Below are 19593 nucleotides of genomic sequence, written 5' to 3' on the forward strand. Positions count from 1 at the left end.
CTTACATAAGTATAGTGTTATTTGTAAACTATAATAAAATAATTTTTAATATTCAAATTTTAATTTTAGCTGCAATATTCTAAGTAAAAAGTTTCTTATTCTTTACTAGAAGTAATAGCTTGTCCTATACTTTTACAGGTGTAATAACTTGTCTTGCACTTTTCCAGGTTTATAATCTTAAGAATATTACTTTTCATGGTCGCATTTTTCCATGTAATCCATGATTTTTCCAGGCATTGCTGTTATAAGATAATTAATAATGTGTCAATAATTTAAGATTTTACCTTATAAAATACTGAAAGATAATATTTCAATTTTTCCATGAAAGTGATGATAATATATCAATTTTTTTCATGTTTAATTTAAATATATATTGTGATTGAATTATCTGATATTACCCATCCACACCAAATTAATGGCATGGATTTTTACCATCATGTTGGTTGCATCATGGCTCACCAAAAGTTACAAACAGCAAGACCCCAAAACCATCAGTTACCAGGCTCACCTTAAGTAACCTAATTTTGCAATATTAGGAGGTCACAGGAATTCATTCAATGAAAAAAACAATTCCGATGATTCGGGGATTCGGGGTCCCCCCCACCTCACTTTTTCAGAACCAAAATAAGGGATTTGCAGCATATTAGGAAGTCAGGGTACTTGATTCCACGCAAAAAATCAAATTGCAATGACATACTTTCACTTTAATGGTTTCATTTTCATACTGAGACTACTACAGTGAAACTATACTCTCACATATATACATGCATATATATATCTATATATATATGCACAAATGTATCCATATGCATGTATATATATATATATATATATATATATAGATGTGTATATATATATAGATGTATATATATATAAATACATATACATATATATATATATATATATATATATGTGTGTATATATATATATATATATATATATACATATATATATATATATATATATATATATATATATGAGAGAGAGAGAGAGAGAGAGAGAGAGAGAGAGAGACAGAGACAGACAGACAGAGAGATATGTGGTAAGTAGTTTGCTCACCAACCACATGGTTCTGGGTTCATTCCCACTGCGTGGTATCTTGGGCAAGTGTCTTCTACTATAACCTAGGGCCGAGCAAAGCCTTGTGAATGGATTTGGTAGACGGAAACTGAAAGGAGCCTGTCGTATATATATGTATGTGTGTTTCTGTGCTTGTTTCCCCCCCCCCCCAACATTGCTTGGCAACTGGTAGTGGTGTGTTTATGTCCCTGTAACTTAGCGGTTCGGCATAAGAGACCGATAGAATAAGTACTAGGCTTCCAAAGAATATATCCTGGGGTCAATTTGCTCGAATAAAGGCATTGCTCCGCATGGCCACACTCAAATGACGAAAACGAGTAAAAGAGAGTATATATGTATCTATCTATATATATATATGTATATAGATATGAGTATGATGGCACATAGCTTAGTGATTTGCCTGTTGTTCTCACGATTGTGAGATTGTAGTTTTGATTCCCAGACCAGGCATTGCGTTGTGCTCTTCAGCAAAACATTTCATGTTGCTCTGCAATCCTTTTGTTGTTTGACATGTGGCATGTTGTGCACCTGTACATGCAATGTCAATATGATGGAGAAAGTGAGCTTATGAAAAGACAGATATTTGATCACAAATCATCTGTGTGATTGTTCAGCAAGAAATTGTCGAACCCTCATATGTTGTCTGACTACTGGTGAGTCCATGGCGTATATGAATATGTGTATATTTGTGCATGCATATATATATATATATATAGCGAGATCATTGCCAGTGCCCCTGGACTGGCTTGTGCGGGTGGCACATAAAAGACACCATTTCGAGCGTGGCCGTTTTCGTGCGGGTGACACGTAAAAGCACCCACTACACTCTCTGAGTGGTTGGCGTTAGGAAGGGCATCCAGCTGTAGAAACTCTGCCAAATCAGACTGGAGCCTGGTGTTGCCATCCGGTTTCACCAGTCCTCAGTCAAATCGTCCAACCCATGCTAGCATGGAAAGCGGACGTTAAACGATGATGATGATGATATATATATATATGTATGTATGTATGTATGTATAATGTGTGTGACTGTGCTTTAGTATCTGTGCTTAATCATCTTGTAATTTGGACTTTATATTTATGATATATGTGTAGTCAGTTCTTTGCTGCTAATATGTGCATTTTTATTAGTGTTCTAGAATATTTCACAGATGTATTTTTTTGTTTTTATAAAGAAAGGAACTGGTGGATATATGAGAAATAAAATAAATATGTCACTCAGTAAAAATTTTATAAACAATGTCACATGAGTTTTAAGTGTTGTAATGCAGAAAGTGGCTGGATGACATCTTTATTTGCTTCTTTATGCATGTCCAGTGTCATCTTGAACTATATGAAGCATGCAGTCTTGTGTGAATCACTTTGTCAGTCAGAAGATAAAATACTTTATCTAATGTCTTGTATTACTCTAAAATTCTTTCATGGCATGATGTAATTGCTGCATCTTCACTATATTAAATGTTGCCAGGTTTTTTAAATCATCTTGAGGAAAAGATGTTTCCTTCCTGGTTACAAAATACTACTTACTTCCTTCCTGGGCTAATTTTAAGATTTTCTTCTGGGTGTTGAATACCAATCATACGCTTTCATTTTGAATGAATATCATTAGGTGTGCTTGAGCACAAATCCTTCATTTATGTTTATTTATTTGAATTCACCCCAGTTATTTATCTTGTGTTCCATTATTTTTCTTTTTATATACTAATTTAGGATTTTCTCTGCGACCCTAACACTGCCTTAGTTTAGCAATGCATAAACTTTGTGCTTTGATAGAATTTTGCATTCTACTTATCTATGAACTATAAAAACTAGTCCACTTACAAGTTGAATAATTCAGTTTTGTCCAAATATTTCAGCTGATTGCTTTGAAATTATCTCGCTTGTTTTTTTTGTTTTTTTCTTTTCTTCTTAGCATCTCTAGAGGGAGTGCTCATCTACTAACTGCTTGGACAATTTCAGTTGATCAAAGTTTTAAACTCACTATACTGCATATGAGAAACCATACCATATTTACAATTTTATATAAGAAGAAAAAAAAAATTGACTGGTTCAAAATATAATCATAGTGAAAGTCTTAAGAATGTTGAAAATAAGAAATAAATTTATTCAGTTTGTTGATGCTTATAAGAAAAAGTTGGTCAGTGGATATTGAGTAATATGAGTTTGGTAGGTATGACACATAAACTCAGCCTTATTCAGCCCAAATATTCTACCAGATCCAGCCTCTCTCACCTACCCTAAAATGTCATTCTAAAAAGAGACACATCATCAAAATCTCAAAGCATCAAGGTAATGCACGATTAATCCGAAACAGTGTGAATTTGTAAGCATTGCATTTGACAGAATAATCTTAATGCTAAAGGGTTAAAAATAATGTTAGGATTGGAAATAAATGGAGAAACATGGAGACAACTAATTTAACGTTAAGATTCTCACCATTTCATTCTAATTGATTTTTATTGAAATTTGATTATTTAAAAAAATTATTCTAAAATAGTAGTAACATTTAACATACTTAATTCAACATGCTGGTGCCACATTAAAAGCACTGGTGCTGATACCACATAAAACGCAATACGCTCTATGAGGTGGCTGGCATTAGGAAGGGCATACAGCTGCAGAAACCATTCCAGAACAGACAATGGAGCCTGGCCTTACCAGCTCCAGTCAAACTGTCCAACCCATACAGGTATGGAAAAACGGACTCTCACTGCTAATTAAATAATGCTTTAATCTCTGTAAATATTTTACTTGCTTCACAGCTCATTCATTAGCTGATCAGTTCAAACAGGATAGAACTAGCTGCTCTACTACTGTCTTACAGAGCAAAGTATTACACTTCAGTTTGATGTTTGTGACAAGAGTTAACTCTAAGAATATCTTTTATCTTTGAACTGCATCCTTGCTGAGGCACCACCCTAAAGGGTTTTTAGTCGAACAGATCAACTCCAGTACTTGGCAAGTCCAGTACCTATTCTCTTGTCCCTTTTGCCAAACTGCTAAGTTACAGGGATGTAAACAAAACAACATTAATGTGTGTGTGGAGAGCAAATACAGACACACACATACACACATTGACCAAATTCACACACAAGGCATTGGTTAACCTGGATTATAGTCGAAGAACTCTAACCCAAAGTTCCTTGCAGTGAGACTGAACCCAAAACCACATGGTTGCAAAGTGAACTTTTTAACCATACAACTATGCCTGCACCTATAAACAGATTATAAGTTAAACTTTGTTGGAAATTTAGCATGGAGCTTTTATATAAGATTTACTTGCCCAAGGTCCCACTGCGTGACACCTTGGGCAAGTGTCTTCTACTATAGCCTTGGGCCGACCAAAGCCTTGTGAGTGGATTTGGTAGACGGAAACTGAAAGAAGCCCGTCGTATATATGTATATACATACATATGTATGTGTGTGTGTCTCTGTTTGTCCCCCCACCATCGCTTGACAACCGATGCTGGTGTGTTTATGTCCCTGTAACTTAGCGGTTCGGCTAAAGAGACCGATAGAATAAGTACTAGGCTTCCAAAGAATAAGTCCTGGGGTCGATTAGCTCGACTAAAAGGTGGTGCTCCAGCATGGCCACAGTCAAATGACTGAAACAAGTAAAAGAGTAAAAGAGAAAAGAGTAAAGAGTAATGATTCATTGTGATTGTACTCTAAATACATTTCTTTTTGTATCCTTTGGCTTTAGGATTTCTTAACATTTCATTCACTACAACTGAATATTTCTCAGTGTTTGAAATTATTGTGAGTCTTTCTGTTTATAACATTTACAAAATATACCTTTTGTGATTTATTTAATGGAATTGTTTCATCTATTATTGAGATTCTTTATTTATCTTTTATTTTCATCTGTTTTTTACTTGTTTCAGTTATTGGATTGTAGACCTGTAGGGGCACTGCCTTCAAGGGTTCTTTTAGTAGAACAGATCAACTCTAGTACTTACTTTTAATCCTGGTACTAATTCTGTCAGTCTCTTTTGCCGAACTCCTAAGTTATGGGGACCTAAGCATACCATTGCCAGTTGTTAGGCAGTTGGAAACCATAAGCACACACGTGTGTGCGTGTATATATATAATAGGCTTCCATACAGTTCCATCTACCAAATTCACTTGCCAGACATTAGTTGGCCTTGGGCTATAGTAGAAGACACTTGCCCAAGGTGGCATGCAGTAGAACTGAACCTGAGACCATGTGGTTGCAGAGCATGCTTCTTAGCCACATAGCCATGCCAGGGCCTATATTTATTGAGGTTTATTTATCTGTGAACACCACCTTGAAACAGAAGAATAAAAAGTTAGAAGTTAATGTTTCAAATTTAACTAGAAATAGTGAGAATTAACATTTTTAAAAGTATAAAAGCTATTAGTATAAGAAACAGGAAAAAAGAAAAAAGAAGAAAAAATCTACTTTGACAGGTCAAGTGAACTTCTATATGGTTGCTTGATTTTGTAAATACAGGAGTCACATTTCTCTCAAATCACAAACAATCCTTTAAATGAAAGGAACATTTAGACAGTGCTGTACTTATATAAAAAGACAGCAATACATCTCATTATAGATCTTCAAGCTAAATAATAGCTAAATTGTTAATGAAAATTTTGTCAGATCTCACCAAACAAATATTTATATTCCCCATTAGCTTTTTGAAATATTCTTATGCAACTGTATATTATGAAAAAAAAAGAAAAAAAATTAGTTATGTCATTCCATTATAGTATTCTTCTAAGGAAATTTATTCATTAACCTTTTAGCATTTAAACTAGTCACATTCAAACCAAAATATTCTACCTGTTTTATGTTCAAACTGATCAGATCTAGCCTCCCATACCTACCCTACAATGTCAGGCAATGACTAGTGACCGAGACCTTTGGAAATATGCTGTGCATGAGAACACCCAGCAAGACAAGTGAGACCATAACCCATGGCCTTTACCAGGGGTGTAGCCAGCCCACTTATGCATACCTTTCCTTCTTTGGACGCAAAACTCTGCTTGCGAAGATCTGTTGAGGCAAGTGAAATCGAAATCGAACCAAATTCAATGACTGGCACCCGTGCCAGTGGAGCACTAACAGCACCATCTGAGCAGGATCACTGCCAGAGCAGCTGTCTGGCTTCTGTGCCGGTGGCGCATAAAAAGCATCATTTGAGCATGATTGTTACCAGCGTCGCCTTACTTGGCACTTATGCTGGTGGCACGTGAAAAGTTATTCGAGTGAGGTTGTTGCCTGTGTCGCTGGACTGACTCCTGTGCAGGTGGCACGTAGAAAAACACCATTTGAGCGTGGCTATTGCCAGTACCGCCAGACTGGCCCTTGTGCCGGTGGCATGTAAAAGCACCAACTACACTCTCGGAGTGGTTGGCATTAGGAAGGGAATCCAGCTGTAGAAACTCTGCCAGATCAGATTGGAGCCTGGTGCAGCCATCATGATTCGCCAGTCCTCAGTCAAATCGTCCAACCCATGCTAGCATGGAAAGCGGACGTTAAACGATGATGATGACATTCTCAAAACCTTGAAACTATAGGATAATGCGTGATTAATTTAAAACAATGTTAATAAATAAGCATTACATTTGACAGAGTAATTTGAATGCTGATGGGTTAAAATGCATATTTCAAGAACACTAATGTTTATATGATTTCAATATTGAAACCATTCAATCAGTGCAATAGTTAGAATTGAAAAATACAATCGTGAATTTTAAAAAAAATATTTTGCTATTACATTAATAGTGGCACCACTGTGCTTGACTTTGCTTTCATCTTTTTGGATTGATAAAACATTCCAATCAAGTACTGGGGTTGATGTGATTGATCCCCCCCCCCCAAAAAAAAAATTGCAGGCCTTGTCCCTCTGCTTGAAACTGTTATGACAGTAATGGAAACATGTAAAGTTTGTAGCTTGTGTGCTTTGTTTATCATCAGTTATAAGGATTTGTTTTTGGCAATTGAAAACTTAGAATATTTGTAAATTTATTTGTTTATTTTTTTGCAGGTATTTCTTGTAAGAAAAATTAGTGGTAATGACCAAGACACATTGTATGCCATGAAAGTTTTAAGGAAAGCAACATTAAAAGGTAATTATTTTATAATTTGTTATGAAAAAAATCTTTTTCATAACATTTTTTTTTGTTTGTGTGTTTATTTTTTACATTACAACCAAAAATTAAATGTATAGTATGTGATGGAATTAATTAAATTTAGGCAGTGGGTTGACTGAGTTGTTAAAGTAAAGCATAGAATGCCTCACCATATTTGGTTTGGCTTTCTGCCCTCTGAGTTCACATCCCACTGAGATCAACTTTACCTTTCACACATTTTTAAGTGTTGATAAAAAAGTACCAATCGAAAATAGTGAATTAATGGAACTGTAAGAATGTTGGACTTATTATGGCTCTTTGGGTTCTAAGTTCAAATCTTGCCATGGCTTATATGAGTGATAGGCTTAATCTGTTGCCCAATTCATTATAATCACCTGGTACCTTGGTTACCTTTAGTAGAGGTCACTTTGTTGCAAACATTCCAGCCAGGTATCCAGTTTGAGGATAGCTCCACCTGTCTTCCTACCAGTCTTGGAGACGTTGGGAGGGAAGCCAGTGCCTTCCCTCCCAACTAAGAGATTTAAAAAAATTAATATTACCATCCTTTGAAATTATAACTAAATGAAGAAACCTCTTTGAAGTCATTCAACCTGCTAAAAATCAGTAGCAACCAAATCTTGCCTAAATTACACCTGCCTTCTTTAAAAAGGAAGGACACATTAGATAATGTAACCCGAGATATATTGTACTTGATAAAAAGATGAGAAAGCTTTTGGCCATTGGTCTGCTTAACCAGAGTTGGCACAGGTTAACAATTACTTGAAGTGTTATTAGGCATTATAAACACCAATTTGAAATAGAAAAGAAAAGCAAAAATCCATATTTAGAGTGACAATTACGATTTTTGTGAAAATTTATTTCCTAATAACTAAATAAATTATGAGAGAAATAATTTCTTTAAATCATGATACACTTGTTCTTCTCATTACCTGTTAACTCTCATATATCTCTTTACAATATCATTGATGTTGTTATGCTTTTTTTTTCTTTACTTTAATGTTAGAAATTATTTGATATTTCACTTTTTAATCTGACACAAAACAGTAGTTAACACATTTCTTGTTGACATTTTATGCATTGTCAATGAAAATAATACTTATGTTTCTTTTTTAGTCCGAGATCGACAGAGAACAAAATTAGAGAGAGATATTCTTGCTGATGTGAATCATCCTTTTATTGTTAAATTACACTATGGTATAACACCTTTTATATTTTACTATTTTATATTTTACTATTTGTTTGTCAAGTGTGTTTATATTCACCTGTGCAAATTCTTGACTAATTACCACCCATCTCCCATCTAGTCACTACAAGATTCCAGAATAAGCATTCATAATACAAATTAAAGCACTTTTTAATTAAGCAATGGGAATAATATTCTTATTTGTCTGAAGTCTCTTTAAAGGGTTTCAATTAATAAGTGCTCTGAGTAGCTAAACACAGAAAAAGAGGTACTCCTAGAAAAGTACTAATGAGGATAATGCTTCAGGTTCTAATTAATTCAGCCACATCAAAAGATTTTTAAATACCTATGTGAGAAATATTATTCTATAGAGCTAACATTTGAATTCTGTTATTCTTTTATTCAGTCACTGAACTGTGATCATTCAAGGGCATTGCCTTTATTAGCTTTAATTGGTTGTTCATTTTACAGTCTAGTTCAAATTTTATCAATCTCTGTTTATTGAATGACTAAATTAATTTTTAATTAAAAAAAATTATACAATTTGATGCACTGTTTTACACCGGTACACATGTAAACGGTATCCAACTCTATGCCAAAAATAACCTGACAACAAAATTGACTGGGTTTTTTTTTTTTTTTTGCTATCATGTGTGCCGGATGGTGGAAGACCTCAATAGTTGGCAAGATACTCTGAGATCCATCCAATCCATCCTAGCATAGAAAAACTGATGTAAAAATGATGTGTGTGTGTGTGTGAGACAGGCTTTTACATTAGTCAACCCAAGACTCCTGTTGAAAACACTTGGCCAAAGTGCTTGATAGTGGAATTAAACCTGGTTGTGAACTTGTTAAACAACACAGTAATGAGTAAATTTCTTTTAGATTGCCATGAAATTTCTTGGCATACTAGAATAAAGTGAAACCATTGACTGTTCAGTGAAGAATTTATTTAGTTTCCTTCTATCCTGTCATAGCTTAACTGAACTGAATTTACATGTGTTCTTAAGGATGTTTTTACTTTTTCATTTTAAGCAAATGAGGTTATGAGACAATGTTTTATTTGTATTTCAATCTTGGTCTATTTCAGCCATTGCCTACACTACATAACTTATACCTTTTGACCCTTTTAAGAAACAATGTTTTCATAAGAAACCAAAGATGTTTCTTATATCATATCATATCAGCAGTGGCAGGAGCTAGGGAGCTGTTACCTCAGTTGGATTCTGGTCTGTTTGCAAAAACAGATTGTTTTGGAAACATGGGTGTTGAATGCAGAAGATCTGAGATTAGAGAGTCAATTATAATTTCTTAGATGTGTAGTGTTAACTCTGATGAAAAGTGGAGCACAAGTGAGCTAAGAGTGTAGCTGAGTATGAAAGGTATTATTAGTTGATACATGTAGGAGACATGACTGCTGGTATGGATATCATGCAGATATATGAATGAATGCTAATTGAAAACATTTTTCTGTAGTTACTTATATCAGCAGAACATGAGGTATTGGTGTTGGACCTCACAATAAAAATTAAAAATGAAAAACTGGTGATATCCTATTTTGCAGACCTGTTCATGCTGTAGAATCATATCAGAATGAACAGATATTGAATATGATAATTAATATAATGCTTATTACCAACACTATTGATTCATTAAGATCCCTGATTTTCTTTACTCTGTTTTAAAGTCACCCTATCTTTTTAACATCCCTTCAAAATTTGACTTAAGTATTCAGATTCCTTTCTTATTTTTGTTTCTAAAATAATTCACTCGTTTTTTGCAGCCTTTCAAACAGAAGGAAAACTATATCTTATATTAGAATTCTTGCGAGGAGGTGATCTATTCACTAGATTATCTAAAGAAGTAAGTCTTATTCTTCTTCATTTAGTTGTGTGTGATCAAAATATTTTTACATTTTCATTTTTAATATATTTTTTAAATAGTAGTGGTTTAAATTTTTTAAAATGCCAGAAGATTCAAAATGTTTAAATGGTCATCATCTATAATAATATATCTTGTTCAACATAATTTGTGAAACAATACTTTTAAGTATAAGCAGGCTATTTCAGGAGTGTTTCTATATTCAGAACTATTCCATAGTATTGAAAACGTTGGATTTTTACTAGTCTTATATTTTGCATACATTTGTTGACTGTTAATGTATTTCTCTTCATGTATTGAGGTACCTACAAATATGTGTAATTGAATGTTGGAACTCCTTTATTAATAAGCAAAATAATAGCTTTCATGATTTTGATTTATATCCCCAAAATAAGATTGTCTTCTGTGCAGAAAAAAAAAGAGATAAAAAAAGAAGAAAGTAGTTCTGCAACTTTTATACTAGCTACTTTGAGACTTGATAATGGTGATATCATCATCAAAGCTAATGGTCTTAATGAAAAATACTACAGTTGTGTATGGAGTTTACACTCATGACATGGAGAATTAAATCTGAAATTCTGCAATGGAAATGATCTATTTGCCAGAATGTGATTAAAGAATTGTACTTGCTAGATTATTACTGGAAATTACAATAGCTTCCTGCTTCTGAGAGTCAAGTTATTGACTTAAAGTTTTTATACCTATTTGGTAGTCAGTTGTAAAATACTGTATATGCTGATATGATATACATTTTGTAATCAAATATTAATTAATGTTGGTACAAACTTGTTCTATTCATTGTATTTTAGATATTTTCTATCATTTTATGCCCATTTTCCAGGCTAGCATGGGTTGGATGGGTCTTCTACAGTGTCTTACCACTTATTACAGTCCCTTGTCATTTCTTGGGAAGCTCAACCTCTTCAGTTTGGTTTCCACCATTTGGTTTGTTGTTGTTGGTATTCTTTTTGCCTTGGGAGACAATGGGGTTGCGTATAAAATAATCTAGTCCGGTTTTTACATTTCATGTCCTAATACATCTCCTGATATGGCTGTGTAGTCCTATCGTGGACAAACACTCCCTCTGGCAGGTGCCACAAATGTAGTAAAGACTTTGCCTGGCTGGTTGTAATGTCATAGTTTCTTGTTGACATCTTTTCTTGTCTTTCCATTTCTCCTCTCCCCCTCTGTCACTCCTTTGTGTTCCCTCTTCTATGGTGCATCGCCAATCTCCATGGTTGCTGGCAACTGCTGCCCAGTTGCTAATATTGATGTTGCAGGCTTTCATGTCCCTTTTGCAAACATCCTTGTATCGTAAGAAGGGTCTTCTCACAGACCTAGTGCCCCTAGCAAGCTCTCCGTAGAGTATGTCCTTGGGAATTTTACCATCTTCCATACAACTAACATGTCCAAGCCATCTTGTACGTCTTTGTGTGAGGAGTGCAAGCATGCTTGGTATTATTCCTGCTTGCTTGAGGACATCTTTGTTGGGGACACGATTCTGCCATTTGATGCCAAGGATTTTCCGGAGGCAGCGCAGGTGAAAGATATTTAGGCAATGCTCTTGGCGTGTGTATGGCGTCCAGGTCTCACTGCCATACAGCAGAGTGCTAAGTACACATGCCTGGTAAATCTTCATTTTTGTGGTCTTGGTCAGCTTATTGTTGTCCCATGCCTGTTTGGAGAGTTGGGCCATCACAGCAGCTGCCTTGCCAATGCGTATATTGAGCTCAGCATCAAGGGATCGGTTGTAGGTGACGATAGAGCCAAGATAGGTAAACTTCTCCACCTCCTGTAGTCTGTGTATGTTTGGGATGTCTGATGTAGCCTGACCCATGATGTTGGTCTTCTTGAGGTTGATAACTAAGCCAAAGTCACTACATGCTTGCTCAAAGCAGTTGATGAGCCTTTGCAGGGTTTCTTCTGTGTGTGATACCAGAGCGGCATCATCAGCAAAAAGCATCTCCTTGATCAGGATGCTTCTGATTTTGGTCATGGCACACAGACGCGAGAGATTGAACAGTTTCCCATCATTTCTTCTGTGCAGAAACACTCCGTCATCTGATGTCTCAGAGGCATGTGGTGGACACCCGAATTTTTGAAGCAGGATGAAGAGGCCTTTTCTACTTACCAAGTCAAAAGCCTTTGTTAGATCAATGAAGGCCATATATAATGGCATTTTCTGCTCTCAGTACTTCTCCTGAAGTTGGTGTATGAAGAATATCATGTCAATAGTTGATCTGCTTCTTCTAAAGCCACACTGCAATTCTGGATAAATTTGAGAAGCAAGCAGTTGTAGCCTGGACAGGATAATGTGAGCAAAGGTCTTTCCAACAGTGCTGAGAACAGATATTCCACGGTAATTGTTACAATCACCACGGTTACCTTTGTTTTTGTAAAGCGTAATGATGTTAGCATCCCTCATATCCTGAGGGACTGTACCCTCTTCCCTGCACTGACACAGAAGCTCATGAAGGTGCTGAAGCAGAGCGGTGTTTTTGCCAGCTTTGATGATCTCTGAGGGGTTGCCGTCTTTTCCCAGAGCCTTGGTGAGCTCTGCTATAGACGGCAGACTGTCAAGTTTGCACATGGCTGGCAAGATCTTGACACCCTCGATTGCAGCCTCAGCGACTGTGGTCTCCCGTGAGTAGAGATCCTGGTAGTACTCCACCCATCTATCCATTTGCTTGCTTTGGTCTTTGATGAGGTCTCCAGTAGTTGATTTAAGAGGGGCTGACTTGGTTGCGGATGAACCGAGGGCCTTCTTCAAACCGGCATACATCTCACGGGTGTCACCACTGTCAGCAGCTAACTGGATACTCTGACAGATTTCCTGCCAATACCTATTTGCACAGCGTCTGGCAGTCAGTTGGGTTTTATTTCTTACCTTTCTGAGTTCTTCGAGTGACTTTGTAGAAGAATCACTCTTGTATTGCATCAGAGCTGCGTGCTCTGCTTCGATAACTGGTTCCAGCACTGAACCAATCTGGGTTTTGCCTTTCACTCATACCGAAAGTATCTATTGAGGTGGCATACAAAGCTTCCCTGATATAATTCCACCTACTTTCAGCAGAGGAGGATGGGCAGCTACTGAGGGCAACCTTGATAGAAACAGCAAAACATTTTTGCAGTGTAGGGTCTGAGGTTCTGGCAGTGTTAATGCGTGGTCGGCCCATTTTCTTGGAGTGATGGACTTTTTTTAGGCAGAATCCTCACCCTGCTTCTTATTAGTGAATGATCTGTGTCACAATCTGCGCTGTGGTAACTACAGCTCAGTTGGACAGAATTCAGAAAGGATCTCCGTGTGATGACGAGATCCAACTGATGCTGGTGGTGAGATCTTGGATGTCTCCAAGATGCCTTGTGGGATGGCTTGTTGGTGAGGCACAGGTTATGGTATGTGCAAAATTCAAGCAGTCTCTGATCATTGTCATTCATGTTGCCAATACCAAAATGTCCAACACAAATGGGCCACGAGTCATGGTCAGATCCCACGTGAGCATTGAAATCTCCCAGAAGGTAGATGTTTTCATTGGTTGGTATGTTTCTAATGACACAGTTGAGATCTTTGTAGAACTGGTCCTTGGTCTCCTCTGAGCTGTAGAGAGTGGGACCATAGATGCTCAGTAGATGTACTGATCCCGAAGAGCTCAAGAAGCACAGAGAGAGTGGATACGCTCAGTGCTTCCTGATGGCGGTTCTGTTGAGGAGAGTAATGAGTTTCTCACTGCAAAGCCAACACCATGCTGACGAGGTTCCTCTGGATCTCTTCCCTGCCAAAAGAAGGTGAAATCCTGTTCTTTGAGTTTGCCGTTTGAGGGGAGTCTTGTCTCCTGCAGTCCAGCAATGTCTATGTTGAGCCTCTTCAGTTCACAGTCAATGATGGCCGTCTTTCTTGTGTCTTCAACCCTGAGTAGGTCATCAGATATGCCAGGGCACATGGTTCTGACATTCCAGCTTACTAATCACAGGACTGGTGGTTTCTTGTCTTTTGATTGTTCACCTGGTGCAGAGGTTGTAGGCCATTTTTCAAGTCAACCTCTTAGCTCCAAGCACCCAATGAAGCAGGCGGCCTGTGGCAGGTCAGCACCTTATTAACCAGAGGCTGCCCAACTTGAGGTGGGCAGTAGCTAACCAAAGGGACACGAGGGTCCATCTCACCATCAGAGGTAGCCCGTAGCACCCATATCCTACGCCAATCAGAATGGATTTATCACTCATGACTGCTATCTCCCATGTTTTTTCTGCCACTTTTTACGGCAGCACTGAAGTGTCCTCTCCAGTTTTGCACAGTCCTGGGCTAGATGTAACAAAATCCTGGGTAGCCCAATCATCAGGATTCCTCTCTCGACCTTGCTGACGTAGTCCAAAGGAGTGCAGAGCATTACGTTTGGCACCAGCTTGGTTGCAGGAGCTGCCGGAAGAGTGTCAAGTCGAACACTAAACCGCTTTTGGGGCTCCACTCTGGATTTCTTTGAAGGTTGTCTCCTTTCCATAACCCTGGATAGGGGCCCATACTGGGTACTGTCAGCTGGAGCCAGCTGAGCCCTAGACTCGTGTCAGGTAGGGTCGTCACTCTCTGAAGTAGTGAAGAAAATTGCTACCCACTACCATTTGGTATCAGCTCCTATTAATTTGTATCTTTCCCTCAGTAACTTTTTACTATAATAATAATAATAATTCCTACTATAACCACAAGGCCTGAAATATTTGGGGAGGGGCTAATCAATTACATCGACCCTAGTTTTCAATTAATACTTATTTTATTGACTCTGAAAGGATAAATTAATCTTTCATCCTTTTGGGGCTGATAAATATCAGTTGTACACTGGGGTTGATGTAATCAGCTTCCTCCTCCTCTAAAATTTGCAGGCCTTTTGCCAAAAATTTGAAATAATAATATGCATTTATAAAGTTCGCAGTATAAAATCAGCATATATAAATAATTTGAATGCTTGAATTTTTTTTATTAACTGAAATCTTCATATTAGCATAAGTAGAAATTCTTTTGTTGTGTCTCACTAATAAAGGCATATTTAATTAATTTGTTTTTAGGTAATGTTTACTGAAGAAGATGTTAAATTTTACCTTGCTGAATTAGCATTGGCCTTAGATCATTTACATGGACTTGGCATTGTCTACAGGGATTTAAAACCAGAAAAGTAAGCTAAAATTCTAATAAATTTTAATTCTATTTTGCATAAACTGTAATTGCTATATTTATTTATTTATATTCTACATTCAGGTGGTTGATCTAGAATTGCAGTATATCTAAAATTATGCTTGTCAGAGCAAAATTTAATTTGTATTAAGTTGACTTATTTTAAAACAAAAGCATGCAAGTTTTGTGATCTAAAATTTTGCAATTGATACATTCCAGTAATCTTGTTGCATAATGGGACTGAGCTACAGTATTAATGGTAAAGAATTGGGAATTGAGTTTCAACTTGAGAATATGTATGTATTAAAAATAGGATGGATATAAAAGAAGTTCTAGTTTATCCATAAAATATTTACAACTATTTGGTTTTCAACACAAAGTCAACATAGGAATAATTTGATGGGTTTACTTAAGATTTATTTTATTGAAAAAGGAATTTTATACAATGCAATGTAGTTTTTAAGATTATATACGGAATAGGTGTTGTGGATGTGTGGTAAAACAGTTTGCTTTCCAACCACATGGTTTCAGGATTAGTCCTATTGTATGGCACCTTGGATTAGTCCTATTGCATGGCACCATGTCTTCTATTATAGCTCCAGGCCAACCAAAGCTGTGTGAATGGATTTGGTTGGTGGAAACTGAAAGAAGCCTGTTGTGCATGTGTTTCCTTGACTTGATATCACACAATAGTTGCAAGTAAGTTTCACTGTCATATGAGCAGTGTTGTTTCCTTCCAGTCTTCCCTGTCCAGACAAAGGGAAATATTACTTTACTTGGAAACAGGTAGGGGTTGAAAATAGGAAGAGCATCCAGCTCTAGAAAATCAACCTCAGCAAAATTTCACCTAAAATTTCAAGCACAGAAATGTGGTGTTATGATGATGATGGTGATACACTTCACATATGTTCTTGTACAAATTATGCAGAATAGCAACATTCACTAAATCAAAGTATTTTATCCTAGCTCAAAGATGATTAGTCATTTATTAGTTTCAGTTGATTTTTGATTTTGCAACAAGTGGAGGTTTTGATTGTCCCATACTGGAACATCACTTTGATTTGAAAGGGTTTTGTCAGTTTTATCAATCCAAGTAGTTGATGTGAAGAGAGGTAGCTCAGTTTAAACAGCACAAGGTATATTTATTGAGTATGACTTTTCAGCAACCCAGTTCTGTTGAAGAATAAACTTGTGCACAGGAATGTAGGCAAGTGTCTTGTAATGGTGCTTAGGCTCACTAAAGCCTTATGTGTGGGTTTGGTATCTAGAAACTGAAAGACCATTTTGTGTGTGTGTGAATTTATGTCTTGCTTCAATGGAAGTTGAGATGTATGGGTTGTGTTGTTAGTTCTCCACTTCACAAATCATCCACTCACTTCACATCTTTGAAGCCATGTTGCATAAGAGACTCCTTGTTTGAAAAACAGGCAAACGTTAGTGACAAAAAGGGTGTCCAGCTGTAAGAAACAATGCTTCAAATCCTCTAAAGTTTGCAAGCATGGAATAACAGATATAAAATGAATGAATGAATATATATACATATATATATATATATATATATATATATATATATATATATATATATATACACACACACACACACACACACACACACACACACACACACACACACACACACACACACACACACACACACACACACACACACACACACACACACACACACACACACACACACACACACACACACACACACACACACACACATACATATATATGTGTGTGTATATCAACTAGGCTGCTGGATGCTTGTTATAAACTGCTGGTCACAATGCACTTTCTTGCTCTGTTGTAGCTTTTAAACAAGGCCACCCTGCTGCCTAGGTAGGCATGCCAACATTCTTCTGAAAGGAATACCAGTCTGTTGCAAGGTTACCCATTTACAGCTGAGTGAACTGGAGCAATGTGAAGTGAAGTGTTTTTCTCAAGAACACAATACACTTGCAGTCTGGGAATCAAAACCATAGGCTTGTGATGGTTGAGTGCAACACCCTAATTACTAGGCCATGCACCTTCACCATATATTTCTGCCTCCCTGTTTCTCTATCACACTCTGACCTTTCATCATCTGATACCGGGTCACCTCCTCCAGTGCTCCTTCTGTTATAGTAAGACATCTGTTTCTGTCTCTTTATCACCCTCTAACATTTCATCCTCTGACACAAGTTTCCCTCTTCAAATGTGCCTTCTCATAATTCCTTGTCTTGCAAGTTACGTGGTGACCCTGCCAGTGCTGGTATCACATAAAAAGCATCCAGTCCACACTGTAAATTGGTTGGCATTTAGAAGGGCATCCAACTGTAAAAACTCTGCCAAATCAGACAGTAGCATAAGGTAGTTTTTCTACTTGGCCTGCTCCTGTGAACCGTTTTACCCATGCATGCATGGAACATGGATGCTAAACAATGATGGTGATGATGATCACACACACACACACACACACACACATGCGGTACCTTGGGCAAGTGTCTTTCACTATAGCCTCAGGCCAACCAAAGCCTTGTGAGTGTATATGGAAGATGGAAACTAAAAGAAGCCTGTTGTGTGTGTGTGTATATATATATATATATATATATTAACCTATCAAGCACACACACAATCAATAATGAACCTCAGCTCAGTTTGTGACTACAAATTTCATTCATAACACTTTAGTCCTTCTGAAGCTATTGTAGAAGACAACACTAACTCAAAGTGCTGTACAGTGAGATTGAACATAGAATGACATGGTTATGAATCAAACTTCCTAAGTACACAGTCATGCCTGAGAATATTCTGATGAAAATGTATTGATAAAGACAGAAAATGTTAATAATTCTGATCAGTGCACACTATTGTGTAATGGCTTGACTTATAAACACATTTATATATAAATAATAGATGCTCTGTTATATGTTGGAATAATGTTATTTTCAAGCACTTGTGTTTGTGTTCATTTGCTCTTTTCTTATCAACTGAACATGTGATAACAAAAGTTCACTTAATGGCAAGTAGCAGAATGTCATCCTGACAATGCTGATATTGGAAGGTTGTTCAAATTTGTTTGTTTCAAGCAGAATTTCAAAATGAAAAGTTGTCAAAATGTCTAAGTGACTACTCTGTGTTTGTGTGTGTGTGTTGATATTTAGCATAGAATAAATGCTTATTACTCAGATTTTATCAAATACATGAATCATAATCAGTACATCTGCTTTTCCATGCTGGCATGTGTTTGATAGTCAAATGCCTTTCCTGTCATCAACCTTTTTAGTCATCTCTTACAGGCACTGAATGTATCTATTAATGATAAATTATAAATTGTATTAGATGCTTTATAACCATGATTTTAAGATAGTAAAAAATGTGTACTGGATATCCCTTTGGATATCAAACCAGTTATAATGTTTTTGGTAAAAATAGATTCTATATAATTAAGCCATTAATTAGCCACCTGAATTATTTCCTTTTGCGTATTTTGTTTTTTAATCACATAAATTATATTGATCAAAACTCTTCATGTGTTTTTTTTAGCTGGCTCGAGTAGACCATTTTATGCTGATGAGGTCAAATAAGATCAGAATATGCCCCATTGCCTGTTCTTGGTCCAAGCATATGAATTTTGTTACATTCTCAATTTCTTGAAATTATATCCCCTTTTCTTTGTGAATCACGAACAGCTACAACTAGGATTTTGTTGCCATTTTTCAACAAAGTGGGAAATTTCAAATACTTGGGTATTTTATGTACATATCAGTGTATCATCCCTTAACTTATGCCCTCTTAAGTGAAAGCCAGTTATGATTTCAGCTAAGAGTTTATTATCTTACTTCTATACAAGAAAGGAACTTGATATCTAGTTTAATATTAGTCGAATTTTATTTTACTCTGGCAAGCCAAGTGAGAGCATAATCTGTGGCCTCTGCCAGAAGTGTAGCCAGCTCACTTATTCGTATCTTTACTTCATTGGACACTAAAAACTCTGCTTGCGAAGACCTGTTGAGGCAAGTGAAATCGAAATCGTAATTGAACCATATTCGATGACTGGCACCTGTGCCAGTGGAGCACTAACAGCACTGTCCAAGCATGATCATTGCGAGAGCAGCTGTCTGGCTTCCGTGCTAGTGGCCCGTAGATAGCACAATTGGACCATGATCATTACCAGCGTCGCCTTACT

The 19593-nt window shown here is 36.7% G+C and overlaps 1 protein-coding gene across 2 annotated transcripts in view; it reads left to right on the top strand.

Moving 5' to 3' along the window:
- LOC106870220 (ribosomal protein S6 kinase 2 beta) overlaps positions 1-19593 on the top strand; it is a 73987-nt gene that overhangs the window by 21475 nt on the left and 32919 nt on the right. For both annotated transcript variants that reach the window (XM_014916228.3, XM_014916229.3), the window contains exons 4-7: positions 7089-7170; positions 8308-8388; positions 10161-10240; positions 15314-15420. In XM_014916228.3, the coding sequence (XP_014771714.1) occupies positions 7089-7170; positions 8308-8388; positions 10161-10240; positions 15314-15420 (350 nt within the window). The remainder of the gene's footprint in view (positions 1-7088; positions 7171-8307; positions 8389-10160; positions 10241-15313; positions 15421-19593) is intronic.

This window comes from Octopus bimaculoides, chromosome 4 (assembly GCF_046866305.1).
Source record: "Octopus bimaculoides isolate indiv1 chromosome 4, ASM4686630v1, whole genome shotgun sequence".
Lineage (NCBI taxonomy): Eukaryota > Metazoa > Mollusca > Cephalopoda > Octopoda > Octopodidae > Octopus > Octopus bimaculoides.